Source organism: Neofelis nebulosa, chromosome 8, assembly GCF_028018385.1.
Source record: "Neofelis nebulosa isolate mNeoNeb1 chromosome 8, mNeoNeb1.pri, whole genome shotgun sequence".
In the NCBI taxonomy this organism is placed as follows: domain Eukaryota; kingdom Metazoa; phylum Chordata; class Mammalia; order Carnivora; family Felidae; genus Neofelis; species Neofelis nebulosa.
The window spans coordinates 25807048-25830672 of NC_080789.1; the positions used below are offsets into that span (position 1 = coordinate 25807048).

The 23625-nt window shown below is 39.2% G+C and overlaps 1 protein-coding gene across 3 annotated transcripts in view; it reads left to right on the plus strand.

Moving 5' to 3' along the window:
• FGD6 (FYVE, RhoGEF and PH domain containing 6) overlaps positions 1 to 23625 on the plus strand; it is a 120312-nt gene that overhangs the window by 67156 nt on the left and 29531 nt on the right. For all 3 annotated transcript variants that reach the window (XM_058741759.1, XM_058741760.1, XM_058741761.1), the window contains 3 exons: positions 916 to 1072; positions 3043 to 3130; positions 21600 to 21650. In XM_058741759.1, coding sequence (XP_058597742.1) covers positions 916 to 1072; positions 3043 to 3130; positions 21600 to 21650 — 296 coding nt within the window. The remainder of the gene's footprint in view (positions 1 to 915; positions 1073 to 3042; positions 3131 to 21599; positions 21651 to 23625) is intronic.

Sequence of the window (23625 nt, forward strand, 5' to 3'; positions counted from 1 at the left end):
TCTCTGGGGTCTTCAAGTTAAGACATAGTCTTTGGTTTTAGTATGCTTTCTGAAATAACATTTATTTTTGCATTGGCTTTTAATAACAGCTGTTGCAATACTTCATTTCTGCATTCAACAAAGTTTTGAGTATCTTACTGTGTGCTAGTCAGGGCTCGAAGCATGGTGGGAATATCACATTGCACAAAACAGATGAGGCTCTTGTTCTCATGAAGGAGATGTTTCAGTGGGGGCAGAGCCAGAAAAATAGACAAGAAACATTAGATGAAAGCAACTTCTGATCTAGAAAGATATAAAATAAGATGACGTGCTAGCAAGTGAAGACTGGATGGCCGAGAAGACCCTCTGAAAAGGCAAAGCACTTTAAAAGTGACATCTGTACAAAAAGAAGGAGCCAGCCAGGGTTCCTCCGTATTTCCAGGCATGCAAAGCCATTAGTAAGAGTTTGCAAAGTGGGCTTGACTCTGTATGTCAAAGGAATATAAAGAAGACCAGTGTGATTGGAGAGTACTGTGAAAGAAGGAGAGAAGCCTGAAATGAGTCAGAAAAGTAGGCAGCAGCTGGACCAATGAGGCTACAAATTTGTAAGCCAAGGTGAGGAGTTTGTTTTTCTGCTAAGTCCCCTAGGAGGCCATTGGAAGTCACATGAGTAATATTCGTTTTTAGACTCTCAGGCTGCACAGAAGGATGAGATGGTAGAAGCAGGAGGACCGTTCAGAGGGCTGGCAAAGTCCAGGCAAGATGTGATGGCGGCAGTGGGAATGGTGAAGAGTAGGCATTTGGAGATAGGAGATATCTTACAAGAAGAGAAAAGAGGCGAAGCTGATGGCTTAGACTTGGGACTCTGCTCTTTATTGGATATGTTTTGGATACACTAATGACTCTTTTTATATTTTTGTGTATTTCTTTTCTTAGGACTGAACAACACAGAATTGCTGATATCTTTGTAAAGAAGGGACCATATCTAAAAATGTACTCCACATACATCAAAGAATTTGATAAGAATATAGCTTTGCTGGATGAGCAGTGCAAGAAGAACCCAGCATTTGCTGCTGTTGTTAGAGAATTTGAGGTATTTTTGCTGCCATATAATGTTGAACCCTTTTTTCTTCTTTTGTTGTTTTTAAAGCTGTAAGAATTTGCCATCGTTGAAAACAAAAAGATACTGATATTTAATTCCTTCAGAATCAAAGAGGAGATTGAACAAATTAAAAGGTGAAAAAGTATGTACCAGATTTAATTTTGAAAATCTCTTATTGCATGTTAGAATACTTTAATGGGTCTTTTTTTTTAACTGTGAGGAAATACACACAAAATAAAACAACCATCTTAACCATTTTTAAGTGTATAGTTCAGTAGTGTTAAGTTCATTCATATGGTTTTGCAACCAATCTCTAGAACTCTTCATCTTACATTGCAAACCTGAAACTATACCTAAAACAACTCCCTATCCTCCCCTCCCTCACCCCCGGTGACCACCATTCTACCTACTGTCTCCATGAATTTGACTATTCTAGAAACATTTCTTATTTCTAACTCAGCCTTTCCTTTTCTTCTTCTAACAACTAATCTACAATGATGGGTAGGAAATATAATTTGTTTCCCTTTAGATAAATAAATGACACAGGTTCAATGTCAAAGTTAGGAAAAATTAATAACGTTTTATAGCCAAAGCTTTTGTGTTTAAGTCCTTCCCCCAGTCTTGGATAAAATGTGAATTATTGTATGTTTGAATACTTACTTCTCTCTTTTGAAACTAAAAAAAAAATTCCAGTCATGCAAACTAGAAAGGTTTTAGAGGTATTATGATATTGCTGATTTCTTATTTTTACATTAGACACGTAATTAAACTTTAAAATCATTTGTTGTCTTTTTTCTGGGTTTTTTTTCCCTTTTCCTCTCCTGATGTCTTCATGTTGTTAAGAAAGGAAGTGTGATTTATGTAGCTATGGCAACTGATAATTGACCCAGGGTTTCATCAGTGTCCAGAGAATTAATTGTTCTGTTGTCTTGGCAGCAAAAGAAAACATAAGACAGGAAAATTAACTGTCTTGGTTAATGATGCTTGCATGGTAGATGCTTTCTTAAATGCAATATCATTATCATTTTTTAAGTATTCTGTGTACCAGACCCTAGAGGTGCATATGTAGAAAAAGATGAAACAATCTGAGCAAATCTTAAAAAACTCTTCCCCACGCACCTGAGCCGGGGAAGAAGTGCAGAGCACCTTAGGATGCAGGAACATTTTCACTCAGCCATTTTGATGCCACCTCACAGTAAATTCCTGTGTCGGAGAATGGGTGGGAGGCCCAGGGTTGGGCTGAAGTGTCTGTTGTACTTACTTAGGAAAAGAGCTTTCAAGGCAGAATCAGTTGTCATTTTGATCAAATCAAAATGGCTCCGGAATCAAATGTTTCTATATACACTGATTTGGGAGCTGTCTTTTATAGCCGTTCATCTGAGAAAGAAATTTTATATCCATTGGGCTTATTAGAGAAGATACACATAGCTAGGCTACTTTTCAGGTCATCTTTAACTTCTGCAGTTCTCCCCACTACCACTTGTTGTTATCGTAAGTACATTGACCATAGACTCTGATTATTATTTGAATCCAGTTCCCAGTAGATTGATTTCTGTTGCCTTATCTTCAGTGCCATGCATTTCTCTCTTGCTCATTGGGTTTGTGCTTGTGAAAACACTGGCAGAGGCTCTGCTAAGTGGCAGCTGCAGAGTGTGGTGCTCTCTAATTGATCTAGAGCACAGGCTGCAGCCACCACTATCTGTGAGAGGGCCGTGAACAAATGATCGCAGTGAGCCTGTGACTTCAGAGACCTACCTGCAGAAAAGGGTGGGCTAGGTGCTGAGTGGGCTATGGTTTCACTCTTAGCATAACAGCCGAGCCTTAAGTTACAGCAGGCTTTTCCATGAATCCCCTTCCACAGTTGATGACCACCTCAAGTTTGGCTTCCTGGGCACTTGAATCTGGGTCCCATGCTTTTTAGAAGAATGCCTGTGTTGACTTTGGATACCTTTTCCTTTCAGACGAGCCCACGCTGTGCTAATCTGGCCCTCAAGCACTACCTACTCAAGCCAGTTCAGAGGATCCCCCAGTACAGGCTGCTGCTGACAGGTAGGCTTCTCTGACAGTTTGCCAACCAACCAGTTCTTTGATCAGTTCTTTGATCATCCCTGCATGCATTCTCTGTGTGGGCATTATTCTTACATGTACATCATACCATCCCAACCCCACATCCCTGTGACATTTTACCTGATTAATATTATTAATCCCAAGAATGACCTTTCCCAGCTGCTCAAGAATGAGGTTTAGGGAGTCACTCACACATATTTGTTGCCCTGGTCACTTACCTCAGAGGGTTGTAAGGATTGATTAATGAGCTATGTGCTTAGAATGGTGCTTTGGTCATACTAAGTTCTAAACCAGTATTGGCTGCTAGTAGTAATAGTAGTATCCTTATCGTCATCATCATGATGTTGTTGTTCTCATGGTCATTATCTATATCTTCCAGTAGACTGTAAGCTTCAAGATTACAGGGCTGTGTCTATCTGGCTTACTCCTATAACTGTTAAAAAAAAAAAAAAGGGGGTGGGGGGAAGAAGAAGCCAAGAGGCTATGATTTGAGTGAAGGTATACACTGTGCTCAGGGGTTTATATTCCTTGACCCTTCCAAGTCTTCACCGTAGCCATCCGTATATCACGGTATTATTGACATAGATGTAATAATAGAGATAAGTGGTTTGGTGTCACAGAAAAGCTAGTACAGTCTCACACCAAGTCTAGTGTCTGACACATTCTACTAGGTCCACTGGAGTATTTGGTGAAATAATTGGATGTGCAGCAACTTAGTATACATATATTATGTGCATTAAGAATTGTGTCAAATGGATAAGAATATCAAAATTCCACCACAACTCTAAGTTCAGTCTGTTGTGATTTCATGTAAATAGATTTTGAGGTACTTGGTTCCTGTTGGTATTCATAAGAAAGAGTGGGCATGCTCCTTTCCTTCACTAAATCCTTTCTTGTGAGCCAAAAACTATATCGGATGTAGTACGTGTGAGTCCTGGAAAGCCAGAATTTCCTGATATTCCTTTAGGCAAAGCCTTCCAAGGTTGCCTTTTAAAAGACAAAGTGCTGTTGAGGAACGCCTGCCCTCAGCATCTGGAACTGGCCACTCTAGGTGTTTCAAGTGTGCAGTTTGAATTTCGAACTGTGAATCAAACACTAGATTTTTCTTTGGAATGACATAAGGCAAACCAAATAATTTGAGGATATCCTGTCCATTTGTACTTTCTTTCCTCTGCTTTTGGCAGAGATTTAGAAAACACAGGACAAAAAGGAAGTACCAATGCATGTGTTGTGTTTTTGCTAGATAAATTCAATGCTGTGTCGTAAATGAAGCTGTTAAACGGCTTAGGCTGTTTCTACAGCTGTGGAGTGTGTTTTTAGTGGCAAAAGACTACTGTGGTTTCAAATGAGAGAAGGATAGAGCAAGATTCTGAAATTTTAATGTAAAAATGTTTCTCCCCCCACACTATGATCTAAGTAAAGTTATACATTTAATTTATGATTCGTGGAAGTTTGGTTTTAACTGAGAAGTGATGAAACAGCCAAAGTAAGCTTTAAAAATTATTTTTTAAGAGAACAGATCTCATGTATTTTATGATAGCAAATAGAATAATTATAACAATATACTGTAATAAAAGCTAAATGAATATGGTCTTATGACTGAGCCTGGGTGGCTCAGTCGGTTAAGCGTCCGACTTCGGCTCAGGTCACGATCTCGCAGTCCGTGAGTTCGAGCCCCACGTCAGGCTCTGGGCTGATGGCTCAGAGCCTGGAGCCTGTTTCCGGTTCTGTGTCTCCCTCTCTCTCTGCCCCTCCCCCGTTCATGCTCTGTCTCTCTCTGTCCCAAAAATAAATAAACGTTAAAAAAAAATAAAAAATAAAAAAATGAATACGGTCTCTTTCATATCTTTTTTTTTTTTTAATTGAAAGGGGTGGGGGTGGCGGTGCAAATGAGTGAAAGGCAGAGAAAGAGAATCCTGCGAGGGGCAGAGAGGGAGAGAAGCCAGGCTCGTGTTCATCCGAAGTGAGGCTCATGCTCACCTGATTCAGGGATCAAGCTCACCCGATGCATGACTCAAACTCACAAACCGTGAGATCATGACCCGAGCCAAAGACAAACACTTAACTGATTGGGTGCCTCATCTTCCTCTCCTATCTTATTATACTATGGTGACCCTTCTTATGATGATGTGAAGTGAAAAAATGCCTACATGATGAGATGAAGTGAGATGAATGACATTAGGACTGTGTATCCCTAGGCTACTGTTGACCTTATGTGACATGTTAGAAGGACCTTCTGCCTCCTTACACTCACAGCTGTTGACTTGGTTAACTGAAACTTTAGAGAGTGAAAGTATGGATAAGGGGTACTACTGTATTTGGTGCCTTGTGAATTTGCTAGTATTTTTGTAATTTGAAAATTGGTTCTGTAATTTGATTATAAACTCTTCAAGGTCAAGGAGTGGGTCTTTTACCAATAATTTAGTGCACTTCAATTTCTCTGGGTCAGTTTTGATTACATTGGAAGCCATTCAGGAAATAATATTGGCTGCTTTTAAGATAGGTTTAAAATATCCCGTTAGGCTAAAACATCTTTAGCCTAAAGGATGACATTGAGATAGAGAATTTCAGAGATGATGTCTTCTAAAGGAAGACATATTTAGGGGCTCCTGGGTGGCTCAGTCAGTTAAGTGTCTGACTCTTGATTTCAGCTCCAGTCATGATCTTGCAGTTTTTGAGTTTGAGCCCTGCATCTGGCTCCACGTTGACAGTGCAGAGCCTGCTTGGGATTCTCTCTCTTCCTCTCTCTCTGCCCCTCCTCCGCTTTCTCTCAAAATAAACTTTAAATAGGCTTAGGCCTTTTAAAAATAATAATAATAAAAAATAAAAATAAATGGAAGACATATTCCGAGAGGTGAATTGTCCTTCCCCAAACTACACAGATAGTACTGAAGTATACATATGGTCCTAGAATCCTAAGGACATATGGAGGCTGTGATGCTAAGGGTTTGTTTATATTTTTATTTAAAATTCTGATTTTCCAGGGACGCCTGGGTGGCTCAGTTGGTTAAGTGTCCGACTTCGGCTCAGGTCATGATCTCACTGTTTGTGAATTCGGGCCCTGCATCAGGTGCTGTGCTAACTGCTCAGAGCCTGAAGCCTGCTTTGGATTCTGTGTCTCCCGCTCTCTCTGCCTCTCCCCAGCTTACACTCTGTCTCTCTCTCAGGAATAAGTAAACATTAAAAAAAATTTTTTTTTTTTACTCTGATTTTCCGGTACTCATTTTTATTATATTCTGATTACTCCCTATTTTGCAAGATATTTCTACAGTTGCTATCAAAGTGCTCCCTGTCTATACACTTAAATTTTTAGAAGTTGGATTTTAAATCTTTAGGTTTGCATCTATTCAAATGGGGTCCTCATTTTTGGATAAACAAGCTCAGTGTTTTAATCCTTTGAACAACCTTGTGGGGTTATATAACTTTCATTTTCATTTTAGAATTTGGAGTAATTCCAAGAGCACAAAATATATGGGAACAGAGAGGAACAGCAAGACTATTTGGGGCAACTTTTAACAACTTTGATTTAATAATGAGTTTCAGGCAGACTAGGGGAAGGATCCCTGCCTGACTCAGTATAGATATGTGACCCCCTTGGTTTCAGGAGGGAAAGACTGAAAAATGTAGAGATGAAGTACAGATAAGATAGGATAGTTTCTTTTGGAATCCTTTTAGAGAAAGGTGGATGGAAATCCCCAGATACTGCAACCTGCCCCTACTAGTCAGACAACCATCCTGTTGTCTTGCAGAATTTTCTTCCTGGACATAATTTGGCTTTCAGTTGGTATTTGACTTAGCTTTGTCTTCCTTCAGCATAGTGAAAAGCACTTTCAACTGAATTCTTGGTAGTACTTTTTTTTTTTTTTTTTTAACTCAACTCAAAATAAGATTAAAGAAATGCATATGTTGTATAATAAATGCTTAATATTAGAATTATTTTATTTAAAAGGTAAAATAAAGTAACTGGTTTACTTAATTTAAGTAGGAAAACTTATAAATTTTACCTTTATATTGGCCACTCAAAGCAAGTGGATCTAGTCAGATCTTGAAATCTATGTGGGGCCCAGAACCTGTTTGCAGTTAAGAGCCTGAGAGTCCTTTTTTTTTTTTTTTTTAATTTTTTATGTTTATTTATTTATTATTTTTTTTAAAATTTTTTTTAATGTTTTTTATTTATTTTTGAGACAGAGAGAGACAGAGCACGAACGGGGGAGGGGCAGAGAGAGAGGGAGACACAGAATCGGAAGCAGGCTCCAGGCTCTGAGCCATCAGCCCAGAGCCCGACGCGGGGCTCGAACTCCCGGACCGCGAGATCGTGACCTGAGCCGAAGTCGGACGCTTAACCGACTGAGCCACCCAGGCGCCCCTATGTTTATTTATTTTTAAGAGACAGAGTGTGAGCGGAGGAGGGGCAGAGAGAGAGGGAAACACAGAATCCGAAGTAGGCTCCAGGCTCTGAGCTGTCAGCAGAGAGCATGATGCAGGGCTTGAACCCACAAACTGTGAGATCATGACCAGAGCCGAAGTCAGATGCTTAACCGACTGAGACACCCAGGTGCCCCAGGAGCATGAGAGTCTTGAGGCAGCAGTGAAGAAGTAATGGAAAGAAACAGGTGCTGCTGTAGGAGCAACATTAATTGTTTACCTCTGTTTATTTCCTTCCTCATCTCTTCAGTGTTGAGACTGTCTTTATTATCCTGATTCTGTGTCTGTCATAGACTCTGGCACATAACAGGAACTCAATGAGCTGAAAGGCTTAGGGAGTTAAACATAGTTCCTTTTTATAAGGTTGAGAATCCCCATGCTGTGGTGTCAATTAATGTTTCATGGACGAGTGGGTCAATAAATTATTAAGAGTTGAAGCGTTCTTCCAGTTACCCAAGCACAAAATTGTGGAAAGGACTGAAATACTTCCCTTTCCTCTTCTTTTCTCTCTCATAGGATATGCTGACCAGTTTTCCTTTGCCTCTGATTCCTGCTGTTTCCATTTCCCTTGTTCTAGGCCAGGCCTTCCTAAACTCCTGTCAAATTGTGGCAATATCTTCCTTCTGGTCATGCTACCTCTTATCACCACCACCACCCCTGGCACATTGTCACTTAATCTCTTTTCCAAGGATACCAAAAGGAAAAACCCACTCCTGTGTCTCTCCTGTTCACACACCACCACCACCACCACACTCACAGTACTGACACCAGATGTGTAGTTTAGTCCCATGCTAAGCAATTATCTTTAACATCAGCTAGGTGTCCTACAATTTGATTCAATTCAGGCACTATCTACCTGGAAATAGTGCCAGATTCAACAGATCAAGGGCTCCATCCCACAAGACTACCCCCCTGCAAACTCCACATGCCATTCAACATGTCCCAGGTTGTCACCTGTATTTCTTTTCTTTTCTTTTTTTTTTTTAACATTTATTCATTTTGAGAGACAAACAGAGCGTGAGCAGGAGAGGGGCAGAGAGAGAGGGAGACACAGAATCCGAAGCAGGCTCCAGGCTCTGAGCTGTCAGCACAGAGCCCAATGGGCTCAAACTCATGAACCACGAAATCATGACCTGAGCTGAAGTCTGCCGCTCAATCGACTGAGCCACCCAGGCGCCCCACCTGTATTTCTGATCAACCAGCTATAAATCTGGGTTCCCCTGATTCTCTCCTTGGATTCACTACTTTGCCAGAATGGCTCATAGAACTCAGAGTAACACTTATTTACATTTGCTGGTTTATTTTTAAAGGATATGGTAAAAGCGGGGGGCTTCAGTCAGTTAAGTGTCTGACACTTGGTTTCAGCTGAGGTCATGATCTCATGGTTTGTGAGTTTGAGCCCCACATCAGGCTCCATGCTGACAGTGCGGAGCCTGCTTGATATTCTCTCTCTCTGACCCTCCCCCACTCGCACACGCGCTCTCTCTCTCTCTCTCTCTCTCTGTCTCAAAAATAAATAAATAAATAAATAAATAAATAAATAAATAAATAAATATTTTTTAAAAGGTATGATGAAGGAAAAAAGTGACCATCTAGATGGAAGGGATGCATAGGGAAAAGTATATGGGAAGGATCTTGGAGCTTCCATGCCCTCTCTGGGTACCACTCTCCCAGCATCTCCACATGTTCAGCAACCGGAAACTCTAACCCCTATACTTTGGAATTTTAATGAAGGCTTCATCATGTGGTCATGATCCAATATTAACTCCTCTTCTAGCCCTCTTCCCTTCCTATAGGATGGAGAGTAGGGCTCAAAGTTTCAAGCTTATAATCATGGCTTGATCTTTCTGGTGACCAGCCCTTATCTAGGAGCTATTCAGGAGCCCACCCAGAGTCAGCTCATTATAACAAAAGACATTCCTATCACCTAGGAAGTTTCAGAGGATTTAGGAGTTCTGTCAGAACTAGGGTCAGAGGCCAGATGTTAGAACAAAAGATGCTCCTAGTGCTCTTATCACTTAGAAAATCACAAGGGTTTTAGCAGCCCTGCCAGGAACTGGGAGGAGAGCCCAGGAAAGTTGAAAACTTACATTATCCTACCATAATAGCAGATACCTGTCATTTGCCCAAACCCATAGAATATACCACACCAAGAGTAAATCCTAATGTAAACTATCAGCTTTGGGAGGAGTGGGGGGTTGTGATGTGTCAGTGTAGCTTCCTCCATTCTAACAAACATACCACTCTGGTGGAGGATATTGATAATGGGAATGTCTGTGCATGTCTGGGGCAGAGGGTATATGGGAAATCTCTATGCCTTTCTCTCAGGTCTGCTGTGAACATAAAATCACTCTAAAAAAAAAGTCTTAATGGGGGGGGACATTATTATTCACAATAAAAAGGCCACATGTTATAACCCAGAATTTCCCAAACTTTGTTTTCCTTTGCTCTAACTGCAATAGGTTTTTTTTACTCTGTACTGAAAGATGTCCTCAAGGCCAGATTCTCTCTTTCATTAATCAATATTTATATGGACTGAACTTGAGCCGGACACCTGTATGCACTGGCCAACACCAAGGTGGTCCTTGCTCTGGTGGAGCTTCTAGTCCTCCTCTTTGGGGCCATGCCCAACCACTGAGGCTTTCACCAAGAGCATCCTCTCCTGAGTCCTGAAAATTAAACTGATCTCGTCATTTGTTTGAGTGACTATATTTTGAGGATTTGTTTTTGTAAGGGTCTTTTGTGCCTATTAAAAAATATATAAGTATTATAAAACATAGTTCTTCTTTATCTTCTACCATCCAGAGATGACTATCATAGATCCTTTTAGGTTTTTTTTGTCTCTGTGTTATATGCAGTATAAATTTTTCCAACAAAAAAACCTTTTATTTGTGGAAAGTTACTACATTGGTGTTGAAAAAAGTTAAATCAGTGAGGATCATGTTGAGAAAGTAAAATAAAATGAAAAACATAATTTAAAAATTCCTCTGAAATATCTTTTCCACTTCTATATTTAGGAGGAAAAAACAGTCCTTTGAACTTTGATTAAATTTGGATCAGGTAGTTTTCTTTGATCTTGTTCTAAATATTTATGTTATAAGTGACTAACGACATATTATATTACTTTTCCTGTAATCTTTGCCTTTAGTCTGGGATGGTATTAACTCCCTCTAGGTTTTAGAAATCCAGGATTTCCCATGTTGGTAGAAAATGGGATATTAAAAACATCTGTTATAGTGTTCTGAAGCTATTAATTTGAGCTATGAACGGACTAATAAGCAGATTCAACAAAAGATCACAGTCGAATTAATGCATGACTTTTAAAAAATTCTTACTGAAAAATGAAACTTCTGCTTAGCAAATATTTGTTTTATAACCCAGGGCTAATTGTCTTCCTCAAAGTCATTCTAACACTTTCTCTAGGGCAGAACGTGATGAAAGGTGGGGCTGTCCCAATCACCAGCCAAGGAATTTAGTTTCTGAAGAACCCAAAGACCCTGATGTAAGGCAGTGATAATATTCAGAATTCCTGTTGTTATTAGCTCAACTCTCAACATGTTACAATTAATTTTTTAATTATAGCTGTGAACAAGGTATTTTGAGAGATGGTATTTAATAAATTCTATCCATGAAATATCTTAGTACTATGGAAATATTTAGTACTATGGAAAGACTTTAGGATATAAGCACATTTTATCTGCCTGTTCTATTAAATTATAACTTTTATTTGAATGTTTTTAAGCTTATTTATTTATTTTGAGAGAGAGACAGAGAGAGCAAGCAGGGGAGAGGCAGAAAGAGAGGGAGAGAGAGAATCCCAAGCAGGCTCCGCATTGTCAGCACAGAGCCTGACATGGGGCTCAAACCCACAAACCATGAGACCATGATCTGAGCTGAAACCAAAAGTTGGATGCTCAACCCAACTGAGCCTCCCAGGCACCCCTAAATTATAGCTTTTAAATGTAATCTCACTTTCTCTACAGAATAGAGGTTCTTAACCTTTTTTATGCCTGGATCCCTCTGGTAATCTGGTGAGGTCTATGGATCTCTTAGAATACTTTTTTAAAGTTACAGAATAATATACATAAGATTAAAAGGAGCCAATTAGCCTGAAATACAGTTATTAAAATAGTTTTATAGTGTTACATAGTAATACATGTGCTACTTTAGTAATGCATTAAAAAGAAGATCTGGTGGTAGATATAAGAACTACCATGATTTTGATAATAGTGGTGATGGTAAACAGTATTTTGAGATATCTGCAACAACTGTGATGTGATAATAAAAAATTATGTGACTTCTCTGGTGGTAAAGTCATTGGTATCATTGGTAATACTGTGGTTTGTTGCCTACATTCACAATAGAAGGAAATTCTGTATTTCATGTAGAAGTTAGTGAAAATATTGTTTGTTTTTTTGTTCTTTGCCCATCCAAGTTTGTAGATCCCCAGAACTGTACCCACAGACATCATTGTAAAGTCATTCTTTGTTCTAGTTCTCTGTGTATGTTTGACTCAGATTCCCTGTAGATAGCCAAATGCCTCTATCATTGAAACTTGCCTTGCCAAAGATCCAGCAAGCTGACTGAGTTTTCCTCTTAGTGTTTGTTAGTCATGGGCTTACATCAGGAACTGTTCCCATTGAAGAAAATGCTGAAATTCACTCAAACTTGAATTCACTTTAGTGTTTGTATTTGCTTTATTCTTTTCTTGGCTATTCTTTGGCTAATAAAATAAAATATACTTAGTTCCCTAAGCCTAAATTTGTTCTTTGTTGATAATTAGGGTGGTAAGGACCAAATATGGATAAGAACTTCCGTAAATGAAACTTCACTGTGCCAAAACCATTTCTGTACCTTTGAGATTGTCACCTAGTAAACTGGCAGGCTTAACGGCTGGAAAACGTATCCATGGAAAAAAGCAGTATCAACCAAGTCAAAATAATGGATGTTTACTTTTGTTGAGAGACGTCCTACCGTTTGGATTCCTCTAAGGGCATCCTGGATATGCCTAGCCAGTCTGTCCCAATAAAAAGGGACCACAGGACGATTCTGTCCATTGTAAAATCTGCTACACAATTTTGCGTAAGATGAGCCCGTGGAGTTAGATTTAGTTTGTACGTCCTTTGGGCATGCCACCTCAGGACCAGGGCCCTGACCCAAAGTCTAGCATAGACCAGGGCTACCTCATTGGGTATGTCCTGTACAAGGGCTTTGGCTGATGTCCAGGTCCAGCCTGCACTCTGCTCGACATCTTGTGTGCTCTGGGTGGGGGTGCATCAACCCAGGAGAGGTGGCCTTTTCTAATTCACAGAAAGGCATGGCCTGCTTTCTGAGAGCCCAGAAAGGTCACTTTTTCTAATTCAGACAAGCACTGTATGTACAAGAGGCAGCCCGGGGCCACATTTCAAGGACCAGAATAGAATTAATATTTGAGAGGCAAGAGAATGAGAGCAGGGGCCTGAGTACTTTTACACTAGTCAGACCCTCAAGGTATTATCTCAACTGCTTAGTAAAGTAGAAAGCAAGAAGTGGTTACCCTAAATGGAGTATCATTTAGTCCACCATAAATTCAGGAAACATTTATTGAATATGTACCAGACCTTGTTCTAGGTACTGGAATCGAGGATAATTCAAGCTCCTTGTCTTCATGAAGTCCACAGTTTAGCAAAATAGAGTACATCATTAAAGAATATTCTGGGAGGGAAACATCAGCCAATACATATCCTACAACATCAATAATTAAAAGCACATAATCCCATTGCAAGAATAGACCTATTGAAACACCAGCATTCTTCTTAGAACTAGGACAAACAATCCTAAAATTTGTATGGAACCACAAAAGACCCTGAATAGCCAAAGTAATGTTGAAAAAGAAAGCCAAAGCTGGAGGCATCACAATTCTGGACTTTAGCCTGTACTACAAAGCTGTAGTCATCAAGATAGTATGGTATTGGAACAAAAACAGACACATAGACCAATGGAATAATATAGAGAATCCAGAATCAGACCCACAAAAGTATGGCCAACTAATCTTTGACAAATCAGGAAAGAGTATCCACTGGAAAAAAGACAGTCTCTTCAGCAAATGGTGCTGGGGAACTGGACAGCAACATCCAGAAGAATGACACTGGACCACTGTCTTCCACCATACACAAAAATAAACTCAAAATGGATGAAAGACCTAAATGTGAGACATGAAATCATCAAAATCCTAGAGGAGAAAAACGGGCAACAACCTCTTTGACCTCAGCCACAGCAACTTCTTATTTGACATGTCTCCAAAGACAAGGGAAATAAAAGCAAAAAAGAACTATTGGGACATCATCAAGATAAAAAGCTTCTGCACAGCAAAGGAAACAGTTAACAAAACCAAATGGCAACCAACAGAATGGGAGAAGATACTTGTAAATGACATATCAGATAAAAGGTTAGTATCCAAAATCTATAAAGAACTTAACAAACTCAACACCTGAAAAACAAATAAGCCAGGGAAGAAATGGGCAGAAGACATGAATAGACGATTTTCCAAAGAAGACATCCAGATGGCTAACAGACACATGAAGAGATGCTCAACATCACCCATCATCAGGGAAATACAAATCAAAACCACATTGAGATACCGCCTCACACCAGAGTGGCTAAAATTAACTCAGGCAACAACAGATGTTGACGAGGATGTGGAGAAAGGGGAACCCTCTTGCACTGTTGGTGGGAATACAAACTGGTGCAGCTACTCTGGAAAACAGTGTGGAGGTTCCTCAAAAATTTGAAAATAGAATTATCTTATGACCCAGCAATGGCACTATAGGAATTTATCCAAAGAGCTCAAATGTCCATCAGCTGATGAATGGATAAAGAAGATTGGTATACACACACACACACATACACACATACATACATACAATGGAATATTACTCAGCAATGAAAAAGAATGAAATCTTACCATTTGCAACAATGTGGATGGAACTAGAAGTATTATGCTAAGTGAAATAAGTCAGTCAGAGAAAAGACATATCTATGTTTGCACTCATGTGGAATTTGAGCAACTTAATAGAAGACCCTGGGGGAAGGTAAGGGGGGGAAAGAAAAAAAAAATATATATATATATGTATGTGTGTGTGTATAAAAGAAAGACCTATTGATTGAACAGTAATAATTATTGAGGCGCCTGGGTGGCTCAGTTGATTAAGCATCCGACTCTTGGTTTCAGCTCAGGTCATGATCTCCTGGTTCATGAGATCTGACAATGCAGAGCCTGCTTGGGATTCTCTCTCTCCCTCTCTCTCTGACCCTTTCCTGCATGTGTTCATGCATGCACATGCTCTCTTTCTCAACATAAATAAATATTTGAAAAATGAAAATTATTATTCTATTAATAGAATAAGGAGGTAACTTTAAAATGACCCTGTTTATAAAAATGTAATGTATGGCAAGATAGGAAGTGTAAGACAGAAGAAAGGAAAAATTAATGGGTCGCCTGAGTGGCTCAGTCAGTTAAGCATACAACTTCGGCTCAGGTCATGATCTCATGGTTTGTGAGTTTGAGCCCTGCATCAGGCTCTGTGCTGACAGCTCCAAGCCTAGAGCCTGCTTCAAATTCTGTGTCTCCCTCTCTCCCTACCACCCCCCTCAAAAATAAATAAACATTAAAAAAAATTTTTTTAAGAAAGAAAAAATTGAGATTCATACATTAGTGAATACACTAAAATCAAAATTAAATAGGCAGAGCATAGAGGATTTTTAGGGCAGTGAAAATACTTTGTACATTACCATCATCAGGGATACATGTCATTTTATGTTTGTCTAAACCCATAGAATATACAACACCAACAGTGAACTATGGACTCTGCGTAATAATGATGTGTCAGTATAGCTTTATCAGTTGTAGTAAATGTACCACTCTGGTGGGGAATGTTGCTAATGGGAGAGGCTGTGCATGTGGGAGTGGGAGGTGTATGGAAAATCTCTGTTCCTTCCTCTCAGCTTTACTGTGAACGTAAAACTGCTCTTAAAAAAAAAAAAAAAGCCTTAATTAAAATAAAAAATATAAAGCATTAAACTATGGGGGGAAAGAAGGTAAAAAAATAAAATTGGTTATTAAAACTAAGGATAGGGAGAAGAGGAGAGATGGTTTTCTAAGCCCAGAAAAATAAAGAAATTATAAAGGAAAATATTGATACCTTTATACTATTCTAAATAATAAAAGCATTATAGAGGTTTAAAACAGTCAAAATTAAAAGATAAACAATATGTCAGAAAATATCTTAGTAGCAAATATGAAAGAAATTGCTTTTTCACTAAGAATATTAAAATTCCCTTAGATATCTAGACTAACCGTAGGAATAATTCACTAATAAAATGCATAATAAATACACAGTGGCATATCTAACATCCTCTAAATCATAAGTATTAATTAAAACAAGTTTTTAATTCCCCCTACTATATCAGCAATAAAAAACTACAATACATATAACTGGATCATTAGTGAATTTGATATTCTCATGTATTTATAATGATATTTTAAGTTGGTGTATCCCTTTAGGGAGGATCTCTCATATATATATATATGTATATATCAGGTACTTTAAAAAAACTTCATTGTCTCTGATCAGGAAATAATCTCAAGTATGTAAAAAAAGACAAATATATGAAGATACTGATCAGTGTTACTTAAAATGATTAGACAATTTATTATTCAAAGAGTGAAAGGCACTATTTATAGTTAGACAAAGGCAACAAGTATACAGCAGCATCATTATGGGCAAATTAGGATATAGGACTATATTATTTAGAACAGCCAAAACAAGATAATTTTTAAATGACCTTTAGTACCTAAGTACCGAATAACATCCCTCTCACGGGATGTTGTTCAGCTATTCCTATGGGAAAAAAATATGTGGGCCAAAAGATTTTAAATGGGCTATAAAATCCTATATATTATTAAAATTAAAATCAAGCATTTATAAAAACAAGGAAATATTTTTAATCATAATAGTTATTTTAAGTTTATTTTTATTTTCTTTTGAGAGAGAGAACAAGCAAGACAGGGGCAGAGAGAGAGGAAGAGAGAGAATCCCAAGCAGGCTCCATACTGTCAGTCCAGAGTCCCATGTGGGGCTCAGACTCACAAACCACAAGATCATGACCTGAGCCGAAGTTGGGTGCTTAACTGACTGAGCCAACTGGGCGCCTCCATAATAGTTATTTAAGAGATGTGCGTGGTTTGAGTTCTCTCCATTGTTTAATTTTCCAGATTTCCTATAATGCATTTTAGAATATTTTTTTAAATGGGCTTCATAATACATTAGAATGATAATCATTACAGTTTTCCAGTCTGGTCCACCCTACTTATTTTATGTATGTGTATATTGACACACAGAAATGCTACAGGGCATGGCCAAAGTCAAAAGCCTCAGCTAGACATAGCTGGACGATGAAGAGTCTATACTCACACTGCCAGTGAGTGCCCTTGACCACTTCACCAAGCTGCCTTGAAGATGGCAGCAGTATGTCTTGCAACGTAACACTTGACTTTTATTTTTGGTATTTAAAATAATTTATTTGTCTCAGAAGTCAGGATAATTTCTGGTTGCCTTTAAAATTTGAAACTTTGGCAAAGAAGCTTATTGACTAGACTTATTTTTCTCTGGATCCCATAATTCTGGATGTGTCACTGATTTCAGTGCATTTTAAGGAGGAAACAAGAAATGTGGGTAGTACAAAGTAAGACACATTCTCAAGTTCAAAACAGATTGACTTTGGAATGTCACTGTCCTTGTATGTTCATTTCCTCTGTGCTTTGCCACCAACCGTTTCTCAGCACATAGTCCAGGAATCCAACTGGGTGTTGTTGAATTAAAATGTCCCAGAATCCCAATCCCACAAGTGACTCATTTTTAGGAAAGGCTAAGTGTACTTCTGAACAGTTGTCTGCTTTAAGTTGATTATTTTTTGATTAGGTAATCAGGGGGTGATAAGGCTTATTACTAGGAGCCCATATATACAGAAAACGTAGACCTCTCACAACATATAGTATTTGTTGTGTCCTTATCCTTTCACTCTGGGCTTCATATATGAGAACAAAGTTAACTTGTATATCTCTTGGGGTACATGCTAGGTTTTGGCTAATTTTGTGCTTCTAATGGTAATAATAGGGGTTAATTAACTTTTACTAATCAATGATGCCACCTGGTGGCCAGAAAGTACATTTTGTGGTGCCCGTGCACACTGCACCAACTTTTTTTTCTTTGTTGTAAATAACCGTAGCAGCATTTGAAGCATTTTTATTAGTGAAATTTTTTTAAATGCCTAGTTTGGTTTGGCAAAAGTAGGAAAATCTTGGGATACTGTAAGTGTAACATGGCAAATTGAAATGACTATTCTGTTCTCATTGTTTCTAATGAAGCTCATGCAGATTACTAGGTTCTAAATGGTACGTAGTAAGAATTCCCTGTGACTAACACAAGCGTGTCTGTCTGGTCTCTGTTCTGGGGTTTCACCTGGGTCATAACAGTCACTAGGGTAGCTCGTGGTTTCAGTGCTCCTCCCATCTGACTCAGAGGCTGAACAGCCACATTCTTCTCATTTTGCAGTTAAGGCACTGAGTGATTCTTAACCAAGGCGATTCATGGTCTGGTCTTCTTTGAAAAGGTAAAAAACTTGTCAAGATGATGTACTGCAACAAGGTGCCCTGAAAATATAGATGGATGGATGGATGGATGGATGGATGGATGGATCCATGAGAAAGTTGAATTTGGAAAATTGGATTTTGAAAGCTGAAATTTAAGGGTTTTTTTGTTTTGTTTTTTTAGTTGGCCAGGAAAGTAAACCTAACTCCATTCCATCCTTGGTTAAAAGCATGATTTTGCAGCATTCTAGTGGAGGGTTTTCTGCTCAGCCAGTTTGTGGATTTCCATTCTGTGCCTCAAGTTCAGGTTGGTGGACAGCAGCTGAGCTTGAGTTCGGGGAAAGAAAATGCAACTCAAACTTACCAAGCTCAGCCCTGTGATTCGGAGGTCAGGATTTCCTAATACGGACATCTTCCAGTGAGCCCTCTTGGTTTAGAGAAATGTCTCTGTTTGTTTGGGTATACTTTTGTATTAAAGAACAAAAATTGAAGACAAAGTAGGAACTTGACATGAATCTGATATTTAACTAAATCTGCTTGCTTTTCCACACTCTTACACTAACTAGAGGTTCTAAGGGACATCACTTTTGATTAATGCGATAGCCCAGGTGTTGAGAAGATGTAAGAAGAAGAGTAGGTTTTTCTCCCCAGCCTTGTTACTCATAGGAAAGTTAAATATTTGGGCCCACTGAACACAGCTTATAAATGGAATGCATTCTGAGTGGGGTCAGAGTGAGATTAATTTTTCATCTCCAGGTGAGGCTAAGTGTAATGTGTAATAAGTGCATTTTGTTAGTTTTTGTGGGTTTTTTAAATCTGTTTGATTGGTACCATACTCTCCAACTTGTGTTCGGATTACTTTAAGAGCTAAATTGCTAGGGATGGTGCATAGAAGCTTAATGTCGTCATGCACAGTATCTCACCATGGCTTATTGCCAGAGCTGGGTATTTATAGTGTACATGTCTAAACTCATATGAGTTCTTGGATCACTATTTCAAAGATGTACAGAGTTTCAGCAATTGGGTGTGTGTGTTTGTGTCAGCTATTGAATTAAAAAAGCTGACACTAACATCCAGGTTTCCCTTTGTGTCTTTGAGCATGACTTCATAAATCCATGAGATGAAATTAACCAGTTCTATAATGTTGCTGAATGGAGATTGATTCTGATAAAAATGCATTCAGTCTCTTAATATGCCTTTCCTCTTTTTATTTTCTCAACTCCCACTGGCACTAGGAGTTGAAACAAAGGTTTCAGCCTTTACTGCCTTTTTCCTAAACATAATCCTGTCTTAAAAAAATTATTTATGGGGCGCCTGGGTGGCGCAGTCGGTTAAGCGTCCGACTTCAGCCAGGTCACGATCTCACGGTCCGTGAGTTCGAGCCCCGCGTCAGGCTCTGGGCTGATGGCTCGGAGCCTGGAGCCTGTTTCCGATTCTGTGTCTCCCTCTCTCTCTGTCCCTCCCCCGTTCATGCTCTGTCTCTCTCTGTCCCAAAAAAAATAAATTAAAAACGTTGAAAAAAAATTTAAAAAAAAAAAAAAATTATTTATATTTTTATTCGTCAAGCATTTCTTGTCTCTGGTATTCAAAGACCCAGGCTATGTACTATGAGGGATAGAAAGATGAATCAGATATGGCTCCTGCCCTCAAGGAGCTTTGAGTCTAATGAGAAAATGATAAAAGGCATAAAGTGAGTAACTACTGTGTAATACATTATTCAAAGGGAAAGAATATTTCTTTCAAATGGAAAGTTTGGTAAGAGAAGAGGAATTTAAGATGAACCTTGAAGAATGGGAGTAGAATTTTTATGTGCAGAGACAGAGAAAAGGATTCGTAGAAGGGAACATTCGAAACAAAAGTATGGAGCCAGGGACCACATGGGAAGTATTCAAGCATTGTGCAGAATCAGACTTTGGTAAGGACAAAGGGCCTGTGTTAAGCAGTAGCAAGACAGAAAATCACAAAAGTCCATAGAGATCATGTAGTGGGGTGAATTTAAATTCCAGGGAAGAGAATTTGTTTGGGGGGGGGTGGTTTGTATGTGTGGTTTTGTTTTTGTTTTGTTTTTTAAGAATTTGTTTTGAGAGATAATCGAAATCATCCAACATTTCTCAACAGAGATTGAAGTACCTTGAAATCCCATGACATCTGTTAGTGTTAAAGACTTATAAAATATAACCTATTGCCTTAATTTTTTTTTTCTGTATTATAAGAACTGTATACCCACATAGCTTATTTAAAAAACATCTTCATTTAGACCAGAGTTTCTCAACTACAACCCTATTGACATTTTGGCTTAGATAATTATTTATTGTGGGGCTGTCCAGTGCATTTGTAGGATATTTAGCATCCCTGGCCTCTAGTCACTAGATGCCAATGGAACCCCCTTTGCCCAGTTGTGACAATCAGAAATGTCTTCAGACATTTCCAAATGTCCCTTTGCAAGCAAACTCCACCCCCATTTGAGAACCACTGCTCTAGACATATGTAGTATTCCTCTGATGTTCTCTGCATTGTTAGACTCTCAGATTGATAAATCCCTTAGGTATTCAGTCTATTAATGCTTAGAATTTTGTGCTGGACACACAGCTGATTTGAGATTAAGGCATTTCATGTGTATTGGAGTAAAAGTGCTAAACTGGGCATCAGGAAACCTGGATTCTAGTCTTAGCTAGAGGTTGTAACTTCAGTGAAACCCTGTTACATAATCTGATTCCTCATCTTGAAAATGACGGGTGTGGGGATGCCTGGGTGGTTCAGTCATTTAAGCGTCTCTTAGTTTCAGCTCAGGTCGTGGTCAAACGGCCATGAGATCGAGCCCCATGCAGTGGGGCACATTAGCACAGAGCCTGCTTGGGGTTCGTTCTCTCCCTCTCCCTCCCTCCCTCCCTCTCTCCCTCTCTCTCTTCCTCAAAATAAAATAAACATTAAAAAAAGAAAAGAAAATGACCAGTGTGGCCCCTGATTTTCTAGCTCTGAGCCTGTGTTCTAATTTCAATGCATCTTGGGGCTTTATTCTTTCACATTTTTAGAAAGTTAGTGCACATTGGGGCACCTGGGTGGCTCAGTCAGTTGAGCAACCAACTTCGGCTCAGGTCATGATCTCACGGTTTGTGAGTTCAAGCCCCGCATCGGGCTCTGTGCTGACAGCTGAGAGCCTGGAGCCTGCTTCTGATTCTACGTCTCCCTCTCTCTCTGCCCCTCCCCCACACGTGCTCTGTCTCTCTCTGTCTCAGAAATAAATAAACATTAAAAAAAAATTTTTTTTAAAGTTAGTGCACATTGAACTAGCACATATATTAACCAACAAAACTGACTAAAGTATTGAATAAGAAAGATGAAATGCTTTTTCCTTAGTGCTTTATTTTACTAAATACTATAATCCTTTTCCTTTTCTAGATTATTTGAAAAATCTTCTAGAGGACTCTGGAGATTTCAGAGACACTCAAGGTAAATAACTTTTGTGGTATTATATGTTGTAGAAGTTCTTATATTATAGCTGGCCACAGAAGCTGGCCTCCTGAGAGAGGACCCTGCATGTTCTAGAATGAGGAAGGTTCCTTCTATGCTCAGTCACTCTGTGCCAGTGGAAAATTCACCTTCTGTAGATGTGTCTGTTGCTTTGAAAAGCCGGTCCTTTCAGGCTTTAAAATCATGATTCTGTGAAGTGATCAACTACACAAATCAGGGATAAATTCTAAAATAGCATATTCTGGGATTGCTTGATGCTGGGCAATTGCCTTACCACCCTTCTACCCCTCACCCCTAGTAGCACTTAAAGGAAAACTTCCATTACAATACAAGGGACTCATTGATATTCACAGATTAATCCACAGTGTGTGTGTGTGTGTGTGTGTGTGTGTGTGTGTGTGTGTGTGTGTTTCTCTCTTACACACACACACACACACACACACACACACACACAAGGATTAATTCTGTTCCGGATACTGGTGTTTCTATTTATCCCCAAAGTACTCTTTCAAATGCCATAGGTATATCCCTGGCTCTAATCTGAAGTCCATGTCCATACTCCATTAATTTTATGAATTCTGATTATAATTCTTATACATCCTTTACATTTTCAGATTACAAAGCTGAATAGGTTTTTATCCCATTTTGTGGAGATTCTTACTCATTCTCTTAATCATTTTACTTCTTCTAGTCTAACATCTTCTCTTTGCAAGTGTTTTGCTTTTAAAGGTGCTTTTAAAAAAAAAAAGGGCAAAGTTTGGAGTGGAGTATATGGTGTGCTTCTTGTCTTAGGTGAACATGTAATCTAGTTGAAGAGAAAAGTCCGTAATACCCATCAGATAAAGAACAAAACAGATAGCTTTAAAGTAAGGATGTGGGGCGCCTGGGTGGCTCAGTCGGTTGAGCGTCCAGCTTCGGCTCAGGTCATGATATCATGGTTTGTGGGTTCAAGCCCCGCATCAGGCTCTGTGCTGACAGCTCAGAGCCTGGAGCCTGCTTCGAATTCTGTGTGTCTCCCTCTCTCTCTGCTCCTCCCCCACTCACACACTATCTCTCTCTCTCTCAAAAATAAAGATTAAAAAAATTTAAAGTAAGGATGCAGTGAGCAGTACAGAATCATTTCAAAGAGTGGGGAAGATGCAAAGATTGAAGAGGCAGTGCTTTGCTTAGAGAGAAGTGGGGCTGGAGATGAGCTGAAGGGTGGACGAGAGGGAGAGCAGGCATTCCAGACCAGAGTCTGGCTCGTGAAGATGAAAATTTTAGCCACAACTTAGTGACTAGGGCCTCAAAACATCTCTCCCAGGGCTCCTGCCTTCAAGGAAAGTGAGTTACTAGCTCCATTTTCCAGATAAAACAAATATAGCACCAGAGATGAAGGAGCTTGCTTAAAGGAAATTACACCCTTCAGCAAAGACATAGGTTCAAAGAAGCAGTGAACAGTGAAGTGCACTGTGTGGCCAGAAGCATGGCAGTAAAACAGTGAAAAGTTGTAGATGAGATTGACCAAGAGGTGAGAGAAAATGAGACAAATATGCCTTTGGAAGGCTGGCAGAAAAGTTAAAGGGATCCCTAAAGGGGTGACATGGGGAAAGTAGAATTGCAAAATGGATAGGAGAAGGTAGAGCTTGGAGGCCTGGTGACCAAATAGTAGCTGTTTTATCATTGTATCCACTTGTTAAATCCTAAACCTTTTCTCCCTGCGCACCGGGAATTCACATGGGCCAGAAGGAAGGGAATGTGTCCAGGATCACTCTTGAATATCTGCTGTGCTGTCATGTGCAGTAAATTCTGATAAATGCCTGGGGTATCTATAAGGAAGTACTGCTTTTCTTTGATAATGGTGATAATAATACATGTTTGAAGAATGTAGAACCCTCTAAGGCTAATACCAGAAAGAGAATCTATTGGTAGGTTACAGTAATGGGACCAAAAAAACCTCAACCTCTTGCCAGAA